This window comes from Cricetulus griseus, chromosome 2, assembly GCF_003668045.3.
Source record: "Cricetulus griseus strain 17A/GY chromosome 2, alternate assembly CriGri-PICRH-1.0, whole genome shotgun sequence".
Lineage (NCBI taxonomy): Eukaryota > Metazoa > Chordata > Mammalia > Rodentia > Cricetidae > Cricetulus > Cricetulus griseus.
Window position 1 is genome coordinate 269,676,748 of NC_048595.1, and position 18,244 is coordinate 269,694,991.

Sequence of the window (18,244 nt, forward strand, 5' to 3'; positions counted from 1 at the left end):
GAAATGCTGAGGGGGTGGTTAAGTAACCTACAGAAATGGAAACAAAAGAAGGAACAAACCGAAGGAACACAGCAGCCAACCAATTCTGCCTGCACTCAGAAAGACACGATGTCCTCACCATTGGTTAGCTGAACATAACCGACGAGTTCTTTATACTTTGAAACCCCACATAATGTACTGGGGACACTGAAGAGTGTCAGAACAGTGTCACAATACTTACTTGCAGAAGCTGACACTCCGAGACCAGGATTGGACTGTATCACTTCATTTATAGGGTTTTTTTTGTTGTTGGTTGGTTATGAATTTTCCCAAAGTACCTTACCTACAGTGGAAGAGGCAAACCGGCCTTTGAACAGTGAGATACTCTTCCACCATGTTCAAATGAGTCTCACTACACTTTCGGAACACAAGAAAGCCCAGGCTGAGCAGAGGAAGATCTCAATAAAGAGCTCGGCTTGGGCCCCAGCAAAGATGTTTTACTTGTGAAATAAGGAGAGTTCAGGACGCCTTTCTTTGGATACCAGAATGTAGTTCCACTATTTGGCAGACCCCTGGATAAGGGAGGTGATTTGTCTTTAGCCTTGTGAATGACATTAAGTACATTAAGTCAAGACATTATTTATACTATGTGTTTCTATCCCACCTTAGTCCAGAGGCAGGAGGATGGATCATCAGGAGTTTGAAGCAGCCTAAATAGTGAGACCCTGTCTCAGAACAAACAAATTAGTCAAAAGAGGTTATTGAGATGTGTTTGTTTGGCAGTAGTTGATCCTGTGTGTGCTTGTCCGCACTCCATTCTTTTGATAGTTTGTGTTTCAGTTGTTCCAAGTTAACTGCAGTAAGGACACCAAACCCAGCATGTATGGCCTTGGACAGACTTCTAGTTCCAAACCTGATTCACAGTGTCTGCTGCACAGTAGACTGTTAATTCAGGCAGTGAATGGCATCTGTTAAATGTCAGATGCCACCATACTGTCCTTTAGGTTGTACTTTACTAGGAACACAGGAGCCATCTGCCTTGAGTGCCCACATCCAACTCAAAAGTTCTCCTGATTCCCATGCTTCCCTTTCCAGGGGTGGAGCTGAGCCTCTGGCTCCTTCTGTTTCCCTTCTTAACTCCCCTTACACAGTGAAACTAGGTTATTAATCACCCAATACATGGCCACTTTGCACAGCTTTCCCTGGCCCAAACCTTTTAATAGATTCCCTCCCCCCCTCCCCCCCTCATTGGATGTCAGCATTGCTCCTTCCCCACCCCTCCCCCTTGCTAACTTTTGCCACTAGCCTTTGACTTCCCGGCTAATGGATTTACTCATTTTCCTCAGAATGCCTCAGATCCTCCTTGTAGCCTGTTGTCAGCCATGGTGATTCCCTGGGCCTGACTATCACGTCTGAAAGGCCCAGGTTAACATCTGATATGGGATGTCCGTCTATGTGCTGTGAATATGTGTTTTTATTGGTTGACAAAAAAGCTGTTTCGGCCAATGGCCAGACGGAATATAACTAGGCAGGAAACCCAAACAGAGTTATGGAGGTGAGAAAGAAGGCAGAGCAGGGGAGACGCCATGTAGTTGCCAAAAGAGTAAGATGTCAGAACATTATTAGCCTCTGAGTGATTCTTTCATAAGTGGCCTCAGGGATCTTCGAGTGAGGAACTGGTCCAGGGACCAGTGGGACAGAGAAAAACATTCAACTATAAACATCCTTCTCCTACATGGCTTGTGTCCACCTACCCTGGCTCAGTGGGCCTACCCTCTGAACGTCACTAGCAGTCTCTGGATTTAACACTTGCCTAGCCCATGAAACTTGGGAAGATTTAGAGCAAATTTGGGTCTTCAATCTGATACACATTTTTGACGGCAAGGACTTTGTCTTCTGTTTGTTCCTCTAGGGAGTTTCCATAAAATCTGGAACTATGATTTATCTTGTTTGTCCACAGACTGAAATGTCCTTGCTCACATTGTATGCACTATCTGCACCTGGTGGGCATCATTTATTTCTATTCTGTGGAGCTACAACATCCTCACACATCGTAGCCATTCAGATAGGTGAAGTTCATCTTTGTGAAACTCCATTATGTGGTGGCCTAGCAATGAAGGGGAAAATATGCAATGGCAGGATTTAGGAAGACAAGATGATGTTAAAAAAAAAATACTGGGCCCTCTTCTGAAAAATCCATATTACCTCTCTTTTAGTACTGGCATCCTAGAATAACTTTTCTGTTTTAACTCTATTCCCAGGCTCTGCTGTCAGCCTTTTCTTGTCTTGAAAGGATTTCCACTGGTAGATGTATCCATAGCCCTTCCTACACTTTTGATTCCACTCCTGACAACGGGCTTGAGGGGCAAGAACTATGTCTTAACTCATACACCACAGCATGTACTGTCCAGTATTTATTTATTTATCGTGCCATGTGTATGATGTGTGCTGCACTCAGCTTGCACATGCGTGAAGCTCAGGGAATAACTGTAGAATCACTTCTCCCCTTCCACCTTTACATGAGTTCTGGGGACTGGTAGATCAAAGGCTACAAGTTCCTTCACTCACTGAGTCAACTCATTGGCCCACAGTCAGTATTCAATAGATGCTTTTGTTTTTCTGTTTGTTTTTGAGAGAGGGTTTCTCTGTGTAACAGCCCTAGCTGTCCGGGATCTAGCTCTGTAGACCAGGCTGGCCTTGAACTCAGAGATCCATCTGCCTCTGCCTCCCTTCCCTGCCTGGGGATTAAAGGTGTGCCCCCCTTCCCTGCCTGGCTTAATAAATGCTGCTGAGTTAACTATGCCAAAAGCAAAAACTGAGCTCTGACATACCAAGTACTCACTACCTTACCTGTGTTGTCCTTCTTGGAATCTTAGAACAACCCTTCCAGGAAGGCACACAGTTTCCCCATTTCACAAAGGCAGCGGGAATTGAGATACAGAGAGGCTGATCTGCCAAAGGTCACAAGTTAGGAGAGAGCTTTCCTCTGAGCTAATGAGTGGTCACAGTCTCTACCCTTAACTGAAGTCATCATCTTACTTCTATGGGAGGGGCTGTTTCCCTCTTTACTTTTCAATGGGCCCAGAAGTGAGGTATGATTTGATCACGTTAAATCACTGGTGGGGAATTAAAAAAAATGTGTCTGGTCCTTTTTAAAGATTTATTTATTTTAAATTATGTGTATGTATACATTGTCTTTGTTTGGGTATGTGTGTATGAGTTTGGGTATCCATGGAGGCCGGAGGCAGATTCCCCTGGAGCTGCCTGATGTGGGAGCTGGAAACCAAACTTGGATCCATCCTCTAGATTAAGCAGTAAGCAATCTTAACTACTGAGCTATTTCTCCAGTGTCAAGGTACCTGCCTGGTCCTTCAGGTGGCAGATCAGTATCTTTTTGTTGTTGCTTATAGTGTTGCTAGAATTGAACCTAAAGTCTCACACAGGCCTAAGCAAATACTCTGTGATATTACTTAAAATGCATCTAGGTCATTTGAACACGAATCTAGGTTGAGAAGCCTTGGCATGATGATGCTAACGACCTTCCCAGTACAAACCTTTCATGAACCTTAATCCACAATGGGGGTAAGGAAAAACGATATGCTTGAAGATTTGGTTGAAAATGGGTAGCTTGATCCTATGTGCATATAGTATACAAGAAGCACTTAAAACATTGGAATTAATGAGATGAATTATGTCTTAACCTACTTCAAAATTTCCACAAAGGAATCAAGAGACTAATGACCTGTCCAAAGTTAGAGTGTTTTAAAGATCAACCCTGTTGCTATCAAATGAGAAAATATTCAGAATATTTCATATATTCAGATGCAGTATGATGCATTGTACTTTTATTTTCACATAGAAATAAAGACCATTTCTATTGAAGACTTTTATATTGGTCAAGTCATGGTACTCGAATACCTCTATATTGTTCCCATCCTATGTCATAAGCACATCCGTGTGTGTATATAGGAAATTGATTTTATTTATCCATCTACAAGCTCCAGATCTCATCCTGTTAACTTGGGAAGGCTCATAAAAATATAATATTTGTCTCAAGAAATCCCCAAATATGAGAACCACATTAAGGATACAGAAAAGAAAGTGATGTCTGTTAGGATCCTTCTTGCAAACCTCATAAGATATAGAATGGTGTCTTACTTTTTCAAGGTAATGTGGGGGTATTGGGAAAAATACACTGAATTTTTAATTTTTTCTCACTTTTACCACTCTCGTGTGCCCCTGTGTTTTCCCCAAGGAACAATCTGGATCCCAGCTGTCCCTTCATTGCTTGAATAGAGACAGATTCTACTTAATGTCATAATTGAAGAAAAAAACAAACCCACCAAATTTTAACCCAGTCATTTAGTTCATCAGCACAAAGTAAAAATGTTCTGGACTTTATCAAAGTAGCATGTTGGCAATCTTTTACTTTTGAGTAAATATGACACAATGGATAGCTTTAGAACAAGCTAACATCACTATGATCCAGGCATGTGCAACTGGTGCAGTTCAGTAGTACATAAACACCTCTAACAAACACACTCGGGCCAGAAACTTAAGTTACAAAATACAGTCAATATGACAATTTGCACAGAGAGTAGAAACCATTACTCTTAGATTCTGCACACTTAAAAAAAAAAAAAAGAACTTTATACAACGATCCAAATTATGTATTTCTGCCCAGATGCTCAGGGCACATCACACACACACAGAACCCTTAAAAAGTTGTGGTCACATTTTGATTTTGTTCCAGTGGTACACTGTCACACGAAATGTTCTGTCTCTTCCATGATAAACACTGGGCTGAAATGCAGTAGCTGCTGACTTAGAAATATCTCCATCAAAATGTGCAGACTGAAACAGTCCTCAGCATTAGAATTCTAATTAGGATTATTCTGAAAGCCTTTACGAACAGTCCTTAGGAATTTTGTAGAAACAGAAGTTAGGAAATTTCAGTGTGTTGTCTTTTTTTTTTTTTGGACACGAGTAAACAAATACTGGATTTTAAAGTGCAGCTTCTTTGTCTTCTCCCTTCACCTTCCCCTCTGCAAAGGAGAGCATTCTTTCTGTGTTGATGTCCAGAATCTCCACTGAAGGGTAAATCAGTTGCTGTCAGGCGCGTTTGGCCCGAAAGTCAACGATGGCCTTCCACAGCGTGCACAGCATCCCTCCCCTGTGTAAAGACAGAAGAAGCTGAAGAGTACTGTCCCCTGGAACTGCCCTTGAAATAGAGGGGAGTTGTTAGCTTCAGCTCCTTTGGAGGGAACATGGAGATCCTAGGCATATCAGGCCTTATGTATTCTGTGTGCGTGCATGCATGGTTCTCACCACCCTTCATTCCTTTCCTTTCCATTTCTGAAAGTACCAAGGTGCAAAACATCATTTGATGTTCTTGAAAACGTGCCTTTATAGAGATGGTCGTCAGTTACGTGGGCTGAGAGAGAAAACTGTGACAAGGAATTGTACCAGTTGATACAAAGCGCTCTAGCTGATAAGTGAGTGATGTATCTGCTGTTTACTGTACAATCATGAGCTAAATTAGAGTGTTTCTTCACAGCAGCCTTAAGAGTATCTGCATGATTTTAGCCTGCAATACTATTTAAGGGACCTCTTCCAGTTGATTGCCACACACTTATACAGATATGCTAGTTATTAGAGTTCCCCCAAATAGCCCAACTAATTCAGTTTACTCAGAGGGTTGAAAACCAGACACAGCCCTTCCTGAGCCTGCAGAGCTAGTCAGAGACCCTGCAGGGCAGGAACCCAAACTTCCTGTTCTCAACCCAGGGTTCTTTCCCTCATGACAACCAAACGTAAGGGGAAAAAAATGGTACCTTAGTCTGAGGCACTTTAAATCATCGCGTGTGACATAGTAGAGAACATCCACTAGTGTGTAATCCTCAGCCAGAAACTGCAGAGAGAGCAAAGTATGCATAGAATAAGGAGGTGTGTGTATCTCTAATAAACAAAGGCTGTCCACAAGACAAATATTGCTGATAATTAAGAATGAATCTAACAGGCAAGCCACAACAAAACAACCTTCTGGAATTATTAGAGAAAAATCCTTCTGATAACCAAATTAGAAAGAAACTCATTTGTAGGATTCCCATTGCTTACAGATTAGAAGAGACGCAGGTTTAACCTCACTTGTCATCGAGAAGGCTGCTGACAGCTAGTGTTTGTATTGAACAAGTCAAGTGCTCCATGGCTCTGCTTGTTCCCAAGTAGATCAACAATATTCTGGGGGCATTGTTGCCTATACTCAGTCTTTTAACTTACTTTTTCATAGCCAGTAACAGGGACGTTCCTGTAATTCACTGCAAAGTCAGTCCTAGATGTAAACGGAGCTTTTCATTTTAAAGCAAATGAAAGGGATAGTGATTTAGTGGGTCATCCTTTACTCACTACCACCCTGAGTGTGAGATTTGAACCCAAGAGAATAAATGTTGTGGAGAACTTGGTTGGGTGTATTGTTTTCTCTTAGCAAGAGAGTTACTTTAATTTAGTTAGCAAATTGTTAAATGTAGATTTCTAAGGAGACCCTAAATTTTATGTAGTCTAATATATTGTGAAAAGGAAAATTTTAGTTATTTTACATTGTAGATATAAAGCCGAAGACAGTCTAGAGTTACTGAAGTCCTTGATAGCAAAGGGAAAATATTATATCTTTTAAAAACAGAGTTTTTATTTCCGACTATGTGTATGTACATGTCTCTCTCTCTGTATGTGGGTACATGCACAGAGTGCAGGTGTGGCTAACTCTAGGAGAGGGCATCAGATGCCCTGCAGCTGGAGATATAGGTGGTAAGCCACCAGATGTGGGTGCTGGGAACCAAACCCAGCTGTTTTATAAGAGCAGTACACACTCTTGACTGCAGTGACATCTCTCCAACTCTCAAATAGTACATCTTAATATGTATACGTGTTATACATGTAATCTCAAGTCAAATCTCAGCTCTTCATGCTGATTCTGAGTTTATGAAGGTGAGAGAGGAATTGGGTTGTAATAGACATGTGATTTGCACAGGAAGTACTTCTGACAAAAACTCACTAGCTGCCTCTTACTTTTCTCAAGTAGCAATGAATAGCCACTGCCAAATGGAGATTAATAATGTTACAAAAGAATTAAAAATTTAACAGAAGTGGCAGCAACAGAAGGATACTTTTCTTATAGCTCTAGCTCCATTTATTCCTTACTCTTCCTCATTTTCAGTCCACAAGCAATAGAATACTCAGAGGTTATGGACAATGGTGTACTTTTGTACCTTACCTCTTGCCTTTCTACATCTTGTTCTTCTCCCCAGAATGAACTTCCTTTCCTTGTCTGTATTGCTCTCATATGCACAGTTGGCCTAGTTTATAGTTACATATTCCTTTAGACTCATTCATTGTCCTCTGGGAGAAACACACACACACACACACACACACACACACACACACACCCTTGAAAATTTTGTGTCAGAATTTGCTGGTGTAAGTTTTTTGTTTTTGTTTTTTAAATAAGTGTACTTTATCTTAATGTATACATGTCAGGAAGACAGGACTATCTGAGACTTGCATAGCAGTGTGTCCCCTGTGCCTAAGTTACCTGGCACATAGTACACACTCATCATTATGTAAAGAAGTGGGATGCCATGGGTCCCACAGAAGTTTCTCTTTACCCGACTGATAGTGTCCTCGTCAGCTCCATTTTCTCTCAGCCAGCCAGTAAGTTCAGAATCTTCAGTGGTTGTGCCAGCAGAGTTCAGGTGGTACATGGGAAACCCAGGGATATCTAGAACCACAATTAGGGGAAATCTTTAGCTCTGTGGAACTAATCTGGAACACTCAGCACCCATGGAAATCTCTTGCTAATTTGCAGACTGTCAGAGAAGAACTAATAGAAGCAATTAAGATAGGCCATATAAATGACAATTGAAATACCAGCTACTCTACTAGTAAACGGAAAGTCAGAAGTAGCACTGTGGTGATATACTCCCTTCATACTTTTATATGAAGTTTGTAATTTCTTAGAATTACCTTCGTGTACCCAAATTATGCCTTGTATTTTTCATGGACCTAAGATGAACAGTTAGCAGAATACTATACAATTATAATCTCTTTTCCCATTATTTGTAATAATACAGAAAAGCCAAATACCTAAGCAAATAACTCTAGATGTAACTTCCTAAGAATTAGCAAATAAGATTCACCTACAAACTCTCATAAAGCAGATTTGTTTATTGTTTCACCCTATGGCATTTTTTTACTGTAAGCTTATCGTATTTAAGTCTTTCCAAATTAGAAGGAGGAAAAGCTAGAATATGCTGAATACAAATGCTAAATGACAAAAGTAGCATTATTTTATTCTGGTACTCTGTGGAATCTTTAGAAAGAAAGACAAACAGTGGAGACCCTCGTTTACCTCAATAATACATTATCCCTGAAAGAGGAAGTATGAGCATGCATTAATTATCCTGTGCTCATAGAAGATGATCAGTCACTACAGTTAAGAAGGGGATCTTGCTGGTCAACTGGTCCATGGAGCTATGACACAGCTGCCTACTGGCTTCCTAGCCTTCTGTGGCAGCCTGGTTGAACAGTCAATGCCTAAATTAAATTACACTGAAGTTCTCTGCTGCTTACCTATTGGTTGGGACTTAAGCTTCAGGTGTTTAATTTCCTGGTCTTTTTCTTCAATAGCTTGATGAAGGAGTGCTTGTAACTCTTTCTCTTTCCGTACTAACTCTTCAAGTAATCTGCAGGAGAGACTCACATTGGTTGATGGGAAAATGGCACAGGAGGTAACAACGCTTCTGTCAGCGTGGGCTTCTTTCTCAGGCTACAACGAGCACAGAGATTTTATAGAAATAAAAGACCCGGTATCAGTGGCTCTGGGCTGAGGCCAGAGACGGCATGTTTAATGAGCTCTCAGTAGACAGTCATGTAGCAATGTAGCAGATCTGTGGAGACGTAATCATTTATCTTCCTTCCTTCCTTTTTTTTTCTTTTTTTTTTGAGATAGGGTTTCTCTGTGTCCCACTCTGTAGATCAGACTAGCCTTGAACTCAGAGACCACCTGCTTCTGCCTCAGCTGGGATCAAAGGCATGTGCTACCACCACCCAGCTGCAATCCTCCTTCTTAAACTATGAAAATAGTTTAAGGGCTGAGGCAAGGCTGCCTACTACACTATCTGGTTACTGTGCTATCTACTATCTGCCTAATATACTATCTGCCTACTATACTGTCTGCCTACTGTACTATCTACTATACTATCTGTCTACTATATTATCTACTATACTAACTGGCTACTATACTATCTGACTACTATATTGTCTACTATACTAACTGGTTACTACACTATCCAGCACCAGACAAGGGCTCCATAAATGTTAATGGTTATTGTTGCAGTTGTAGTCAGCACTGCTATTTCTTTCTCACTTCTGGGGGTGGGTATGGCTGGTGAACCATTTAAAAAGATAGCCGTGATCCTGGTGCATTCAGTTCTGGAGATGATCTGCTGCACTCCCAAGATGCAAAGATAAATTCTGATACTCTGACATCATTTTTGGCCATGGGAGGCTCCCCCAGCCACCTAGAACCAACCTGTGATCTGCCCACACTGTCCAGTGCTTTTCTACGAGGAAACACTCCAGCTTATAGAAACCAAAGTTCTGGTTCCTTAGAAAACTATCTCTGAGTAACTTTGCCCATCTGACAAGTTTAAAATATATAATTATTGTGGCTGGAGAGATGGCTGAGCAGTCAACAGCACTTGTTCTTGCAGAGGACCCAGGTTCGTTTCCCAACACCTACACAGCAGCTCACAACTATCCAAAACTCCAGTTCCAGGGAATTTAATACTCTCTTCTGACCTCAGAGAGCGCTAGGCACACATGGGGTACATAGCTATACTAGCAAGCAAAACACTCATAGACATTAATCTAAAAATTAAAATAAATAATTATTAATAAGAACTTTAGGACAAATTACTACATAGGTAGTAGCTCTCAGCAAGTCATCTCTGTTTGATTTTTTTGACCATTAATAGATTTACTCTGGGGCCATGTAGGACCAAACATCTGTGTGTTTCCGTTGACACGCTGTGTAAGCAGCACACTGTAACTGACAGATAAGCCTGGGTTTATGTACTGGTTCAGCCACACACTTCCTGTGTTCACCTTAGACACATTTCCCAATGCTTCAGGGCTCCAGTTTTCTCATTTGTTAAAGGAAATGGGAAACTTCTAGAAGGGATTACTGTGAGAATTGCATGAAACAAAATAGAGAAAATACAAAGCCCAAGAAGGGGTTCCTATTTTGAGCCCCAAAATCTACTCCATGAAGGGCCTAAAGATAAAGCCTTTGTGATGGAGAGGGGTCACAGAATCGGGAGCAGAGGTGGGACAAACATGAGATGCAGTAGGAGAGAGAGGTCGGCTGAAGGAGACACATAAGCAAAGACACCTGCAGAGAAAATACCGTTCACAATTAGATGAGTTAAACAGCATGAAATGAAAGCAAAGGGCTAAAGAGAGACTTTGTATCAACTCCAGGGCCAGTGACAGTCACAGAATGGGATGCAAGCTCTGAATGAATTTTTAATGGGCACTTTCTGGTCTAGAAAGTATCGCTATTGTCATTTCAAAGGTCACGGACATTTTCCGGAGCTTATTTAGGCTATGCAGTTCCCTTTTGTCTTTAAAAGCCGGGAAGTCACATTGTAAGTACACCTTGCTGGGCCACTTCAACTGTCCCAAGTCCAGCTTTAAGACCACTCACGTGAAGTGTGCATTTAGCCCATACATTTAGTGTCACCACATGCTAGGTAGTGGGAAATGATGTGTAAGGTTGATAATTGTATTCCTTTCTGTTTCAGAAAGATATGGCAAGAAACTACCATGGGGCCAGTCTCTTAATTCAAGTGTGCACAGCGGTGAGGCAGGCTGGTGGGCAGTTCTAGAATCTCAGGGCAGGGAAATTAGATAACCAGCCAGTGAGTTCTGAGTTAATTTTAAGAGTCCTTGCAAGAATTGAGTTTTCAGAACATTTTATTAAGGGTTTACTTAAATATAACTGACATGTATATTCTAAAATCATCTGCCTTCTGTCATTTAGAATTACTAACTAAAAATCAGGAGGTAGGTATAGCTGATTTAGCTTTGTCAGCGATTATAATAATCATAAGCTTAAGATTTTGTGTGTCAGGGCTAGAGAGATAGCTCAGCAGTTAAGATCACTGGCTGCTCTTCCAGAGGACCTGGGTTCAATTCCCAGCACCCCACATGGCAGCTCACAACTGTCTGTAACTCCAGTTCCAGAGGATCCAACACCCTCACATAGACATACATGTAGGCAAAACACCAATGTACATAAAATAAATAATAAAAAAAGATTTTGTGTATGTATATGTCTGTGTCCATGAGTACTGTGTGAGTGTGTGTGTGTGTGTGTGTGTGTGTGTATGTGTGTGTGTGTGTGTGTGTGTTGTGAATTCGATGCCACATGTCTTCTTTCTCAATTGCTCTCCATCTTGTTTTCTGTGACAGGGTCTTCCACTGAACTTGCAGCTCACAGATTCAGTTAGACTGGCTGGGCATGAAACCACAAGGATCCTGTAGGCTGCGGTTCCCAGTGCTAGAATTGTAGACATATGCTGCTGTATTCAGTTTTTCTGTGGGTGCTGGGGACTGGACTCAGGCAGGACCTTATGCTTGCACAGCAGTACACCCACCTCTCTCTCTTCTCTCTCTCTCTCTCTCTCTCTCTCTCACACACACACACACACACACACACACACACACACACTATTTGTGTGTGTAGTTAGGGATCAGTAGACTTGAAACCAGGGCCTTGTTTATGCTGGGCAAGCATTCTGTCACTGAGCTACACTCCCATAGCAACAGTCAGCAGAAGGTAAGTGTGGGTGGAACCTATGATCTCACGAAGATCAAGGGCACCCTCAGCCACATACTGAGTTAAAGTCCAGCATGGGCTACATGAGACCCTGTATAAAAGGACTGATAAATATGAAGATATGAAGAAGTAATAATATTCAACTAAAAGCATAAGACAACTAAGACAGACATTACCAGTCCCTGGTTTATGCTGTTTTTACTAAACCATCCACCCTTCTTTAAACTATTTGGGAAGAAAACACTGTACCTTATCTCACTTTTCTGATGGTCATGGGAATCTGTGGGAAATATTACTAAGAAAGGGAAGAGGAGGCCAGTGGTCCTTAGATGTCACGTATTCATCTGTTAGCATATAGAGGAAATACATGAATGTGTAGATTATTACAAAAAAAGGTAGTTATGTAAGTGAGAAACATGCAAATCCTTCTCTATTGAGGTGGATAGATTTTCAGAAGCAAGGTTCTGGGTGGAGCCAAAAGGACCTCAGAAAAGACATGAGAAGATGTGAGGAAAACTGCAGGGAAAGCATGGCTCCTGGGCACTGTAGGTGTCATCAACATGGTAGACAGAAGACTGCCAGATGGTGCACACAAGGCAAAGCAAACAAGCAACGGAGAGAAGGGAGAGCCACACATACTTCCGGGATGTGTTTAGAGAGGCAGGTCCTACCGACATATTCAGGGTGGACAGACAGAGGTTTGGGGGTGGCAGGGGCGGGCAGAAAAGCAGACAGACTGGCTCTTTGGTAAACAGAATAGCTTTCTGGCAGAATCATTCTGATCAGAACACATGAGTGGGTAGGGCTGGAGCCACACAATAACTTCCTCCCCTAGAGACCAGAATAGGGGTTCCAAAATCAGCTCCAGTCAGGATTGAATGGCAGGGTAAAATGACGTGAATGAGTGCATAGCCACTACAATGGATGGGCTATTAAAACCAGGCTACTGCTGGAGAAGAGGAGGAACAAGGCAGAGTTGGGTATCAAAGGACAAGGCTGGAATATGGACATCAGAGCCAATGTCACCATAGTCTAAAACATTTCCCCATAAAAACCATCAAAGATAAGCAGGTATGCATAATACCAGCTTTCACTTTGAAGCTTAATGAGAAATGAGTTAACATTTGTTACCCCGGTGAACAACTAGATAGATTGTCAACTAAGGTTTCTAAATATTTGAACAACTTTTATTGATTCACTAAAAAGTTTTCATTATAGAACCAAAGCCATAAAGTCAGTTTCCCACATGTCGACAGGGGCCAGAACAGGAAGCTGTAAATCATAAGGCCTCAGACTTTGAACTGTGCCAACATTGGAAGAACAGGCAGTACTTACTGCACATTTGGTAATTGGATTATGTGGGTTCTATGGTACCAAATTCTCAGCAACAAAGCCCAGACAGAGCATGACATAGTCCCAGATGTTGGCCAGCTACCTTTAAGCTTCTGAATGCAAAGCTCAGTTTTATCCTTGAAACACAAATCTTTTCTTAAAAGAAAAATATCACAGACACTCTCTGTTCTCTCTCCTCTGTCTACTGGAAGGAACATGCTGCCCCGCGTCTGTTTCTGAAGGGTTCATGAGATTACAACTCAGTTATTCTGCAAATCCCTGTGCGCTTGGGGCAAAGCAGTAAGCAGATGGGTGCTTGTCCTGCTAGCAGCAGAAAGTGTCATTTTATGAGAGCTAAAATCAACCCCTCTTGTTTTATAAAACAAAAGCAGCTAACATTCTATGCTGGGGTGACAGAATCATCATGTGTATTCTGTGGGCCGGACTTTTAAAACAGAGTCAAATTATTCACTTTTATAGAAATAAGAAAAAAGGGAAACCAACCCACATCCTCACATTACCTATTAGTTTCTATTTTCATCCTTCCAAGCTGCACATTCAGGGACCGGTGAGCGCTCTGGGAATCATGGGATACAGTGGAGCTGAGCGTGCTCACTCCCGAGGTAGCCACCGCATCCTCAATGACGACGGCTTGAGGTCTACGGACAGTTTGATTCGAATGGGATTCCTCATGCTCATCTTCGACATCCAAGTCTTCTGGATCAGCTGTGTCACTTTCGGATGCAAGGCTAAAGTGTGGCCTCAACTCTACATGGCAAAATACAGTATTAATAGGGTGGACTAAATCATTGCCTTTATGTATTAAGATGCATCAGCTCCTATGCAGTCTACCCAAACTGTTCTTTCAAGTGAAGGTGAGTTTCCGTGTATCTGCTCAGAGTTCTTCCAGTGGGAACTTAAGCAGCACTAAAGATCATTCTTAATGCAAGAAATATGCCTGTCTTATCAGTTGTCTTCAGCTTCCCAAGGCCATTCTGATTTCTATGCTCAGCATTTCTCTGTCTGGTCCCTACTACACTTGTGAAGTAAGAAGAAATATTTAATGTCCCAGTGATGAGCCTGAGAAAAGGACTCCCAAGGGGCTCCCACTGAGTTCTGTTCTGGGCAAGCATTTGGGAATAGGGAGATTGCACACTTTCCAAACTTTTATTTTGAAACAATTTTACAGAAACAGAGAAATTACATAATACACAGAGTGTTCCTTTGTACCTATGGGAAGCTCGCCCTAACCTTAGCATCTCATGTGACTTCAGAACTGTGGTCTAAATCAAGAAATCAACATCAATACTATGAAGTCTCTCTCGCTCCCTTTCTCCTGCTCTCCTCCCTTCCTTTAATATTTTTTAAAATCAGGATCTCATTATGTAGCCTCTGCTGTTACTGTTTTCCCTTTGTAGTTAGTAAATACCTTGCAATGAGAGATAAGGAAATAATCCACTATCCTGCATCTCATCACTGTGTCCCTACTAATTTAGCAGTCATCCACAGTGCTTGCTTGCAATACATATGACTGTTAGTGCATACGTAGTGGTGGCTTTTCTATTTTCTTCACTCCCTCTATGCTTGTCAAGTAGAGGTTTTTATAGCAAAGGGCTGACTCTCAGTTACTTTTTGCATCCTGGACTCACAGGTATATATCCTGTTAGGCTTGCTATATTTGTGGTCTGAAGAGTCCCCCAGAGGTCCAGGAAGTAAAGGCTCAGTCCTTAGTATGGTACCACTGGGAGGTGGCAGAACCTTCAGGGGGCTGCGGTCATTGTGGGGCCTATGTCACTGTGGGTTGTGGAACCTGGTCTCTTGCTTTTCATCTCTTGTGCTTCCCAGTCATGCACTAAGAGGTTTAGTTCTGCCAAAGGCTTTCTCTAGGATGTGTCACCATAAACCCAAAACAACGGCCAACCATGGCCAAAGTAAACCTTTTCTCTTATAAACTACTTATCTTAGGAATTTGTTAAAATGACAGAAAAACTACCAATACGGATCTATAATGCAATACTATTTTTATTTCATTTCATTTTGTTGTTTAAATTGTTCCAGCATGCATCAGTGTCCTTCCAGTAACCCCTGTTCTTTTCAGAGTCTTCCTTACTTTCTGTCACCACATGGTGTCCCAAGCTCATTTTATATTTCTTCCATCCCAGGCCTGAAATCAACCACTTCAGCAGGAGCTCAAATGCCATCTGTTAGAGCAGTGGTTCTCAACCTGTGGGTCAGGAACCCTCTGGCAAATTTCTCTCTCCAAAATATTTACATTGCAATTCATAACAGTAGCAAAATTACAGTTATGAAATAGCAATGAAAATAATTTTTTGTTTGGGGTTCACCACAGTATGAGAAACTGTATTAAAGGGTTGCAGCATTAGGAAGGTTGAGAACCACTGTGTTGGAAGATGGTGTTTAGAAACTACAACATAGGTCACCTCAGGAAACAGACAGAAAGTAAAGGAAGTAAGGATGCTTTATCCACACTTGCAAGCCAAGCAAGGGATCCTGAGAACTGAGAAGGAATCCCACAAGAAGGATTCACATTTCTTAAAAACTGGAGACATTCTCAAATATTTCATATTGATTCTCTGAAGTTTTTTCTTCTCCTTTTAGAGCACAGGTGTAAGACATCCGGCTTAAAAGTTTCATTACTAGCCGGGCATTGGTGGTGCACGCCTTTAATCCCAGCACTAGAGAGGCAGAGGCAGGCAGATCTCTGTGATTTCGAGGCCAGCCTGGTCTCCAGAGTGAGTGCTAGAATAGGCTCCAAAGCTACACAGAGAAACCCTGTCTGGAAACAACAACAACAGCAATAATAACAACAACAACAACAAAAGTTTTATTACTGAATAAACTGTGGAGATTTGCCATGGAGAAGGAAAACAACCCCCACTCTACCAAACTTGGTTCATCAACACTATGCCTTCTGTGATTCACTGCCAGTATAACTAGGGTATATTTAGGTTCATGATTCCCAAACCCAGCCGTATATCACAGCAGCCTGAGAGCCGTACTCAGATTGCATTTCTGGAGTATAGAGGATCTTTTCAGAGCCATAAAAATACTCTCTATGATAATCTAATCATAGGTAGGCATCATTGTATTCATCCAAACCCATAGATCACACAGCTCTAAAGGCAAGACTATAGACAGAGCCCAGGTGATGAAGCTATGCTAGGATACGCTCAACAATTGTAACAAATGTAAGAAAATGCTAACACTGGGAGACATGACGTGCATGGCAGAGCAGAGAGCACACAGGAAACTGCACCTTCCCTCTCAATTTTTGTAACGATCTAAAACGTTTTTATTTTTTAATTGAAAAAAATACATTTCCTAAGCCTTAACTTCAGAAGACTGTTGCCAATGTGGTCTAAGATGGGTTTGAAAGCTGTGATTTTTGCTGAATGCACTGGAAGACCAGAGAATCACTGCTTTAAAAGGCGACAAACCTGTTTGTGGGTACAGGTATGTAGCCATTAAAATTCCTAACTATTTGGGGCACCTTAGAGTGTCTTGTTTTTCTTCAATGCTTCTGCAAGCAAACCTTCCACAATCACAGTGAAAGTTTGCTTGGTGTACCCTTGTGTATATTGGATGCACTAGAGAAATGTTTTTTGGTGACTGTGGTACTTTGAATGAGAATACCATCCTCCTCCCCCATAAACTCATGTATTTGAGTACCTAGTCACTAATTGGTGACATTATTTGGGAAGGCTTAGGAGGTGTGGTGGCCTTGCTGGAGGAAGTGTGTCACTGGGAGCAGGCTTTGAGAGTTCAAAGACTTGAGCCACTCCTAGTTTGCCATCTCAGCTTCATGCTTGTGCTTGAAGATCTGAGCTCTGGGCTTGCTGCTTCAGCTATCACGCCTGTCTTCAGGCATGCCTCCCCACCATAAAGTGATGGGCTCCTCTCACTCTGGAGCCAAAAGTCCAGATAAGCCCTTCCTTCTGCAAGTTGCTATGGTCACGGTGTTTTATCCCAATAATAATAAAAAAAAGTAAGTAAGACAGTGACTTTGAAATTAATTTTTAAAAAGGCCACCAGGGTTCTTAACAACACTAAAGAAACAACAGAAATGAAATGGCAGGGGAAGAGCAATCTAAAATATGCAAGCACTAATTATTTACATACTCATTAAATATTTCTGACCTGGAACCAGAATGGTAATAGCTGTTTGCACAGCCTTTCGGATGATGCTGTCCAAGGCGAACATCCAGTGTGGTTTGATGTTATGATTCCGGAGAACTTTATTGACCTGAAAAAAACAGTGACCTTTAGTCTGCTTAATTTCTTACATGGTTTATTATTATTATTCTCCCCCATTCCCCACAACTTTGTGTGTGTGTGTGTGTGTGTGTATGCATGGGCCTTGGCATGCGTGTGAAATCATAGGACAGCTTGTGGAAGTCAGTTCTCTCCTACCATGCAGGTTCCCAGTACTGAATTCAGGTCATCAGGCTCAGGGGCAAGCACTTCTACCCATCTCACCAGGCCTAGTCTACATTATTTTTTAATTGTAAATAGCCCAGCTGATCGAAGCTCTTGGGTGAACATCTATCTGCAAATGTAACTAAGAGCCTTCATCACCTTGCAGTACAAATAATTTCTTTATGTCACTAGGAAACAAACATTGACACTGGAAATTAGAATCGAAATCTAGGAGTGCTGGCATGCACCCGCAATCCCGATGCTTAGGAGGCTGAGGCAGGAGGCTCATGAGTTTGAGGCCGGCTTGGGCTCTAACACCTCACCTCAAAGAAAGCAAAAGAAAAAACAAAACAAACAAAAGAAATAAGAAAACAAAAAACGAAAATCTCTCCAATTAAAACTGAGCGTATTTTGGGGCTGGCGAGATGGCTCAGAGGTTAAGAGCACTGACTGCTCTTCCAGAGGTCCCGAGTTCAATTTCAGCAAGCACATGGTGGCTCACAACCATCTGTATTGAGATCTGGTGCCCTCTTCTGGAGTGCAGACATACATAGAAGCAGAATGTTGTATACATAATAAATAAATAAAATCTTAAAAAAA

At 41.7% G+C, this 18,244-nt stretch overlaps 1 protein-coding gene across 2 annotated transcripts in view; it reads right to left on the reverse strand.

Moving 5' to 3' along the window:
• Nucleotides 1-3,943: 3,943 nt before the first annotated feature.
• Map3k5 (mitogen-activated protein kinase kinase kinase 5) overlaps nt 3,944-18,244 on the reverse strand; it is a 198,847-nt gene continuing 184,546 nt past the window's right edge. For both annotated transcript variants that reach the window (XM_027401935.2, XM_027401936.2), the window contains exons 25-30: nt 17,366-17,471; nt 13,729-13,975; nt 8,605-8,717; nt 7,641-7,753; nt 5,814-5,890; nt 3,944-5,152 (exon numbers count right to left, since the gene is read on the reverse strand). In XM_027401935.2, coding sequence (XP_027257736.1) covers nt 5,092-5,152; nt 5,814-5,890; nt 7,641-7,753; nt 8,605-8,717; nt 13,729-13,975; nt 17,366-17,471 — 717 coding nt within the window. In that variant the 3' untranslated portion in view covers nt 3,944-5,091. The remainder of the gene's footprint in view (nt 5,153-5,813; nt 5,891-7,640; nt 7,754-8,604; nt 8,718-13,728; nt 13,976-17,365; nt 17,472-18,244) is intronic.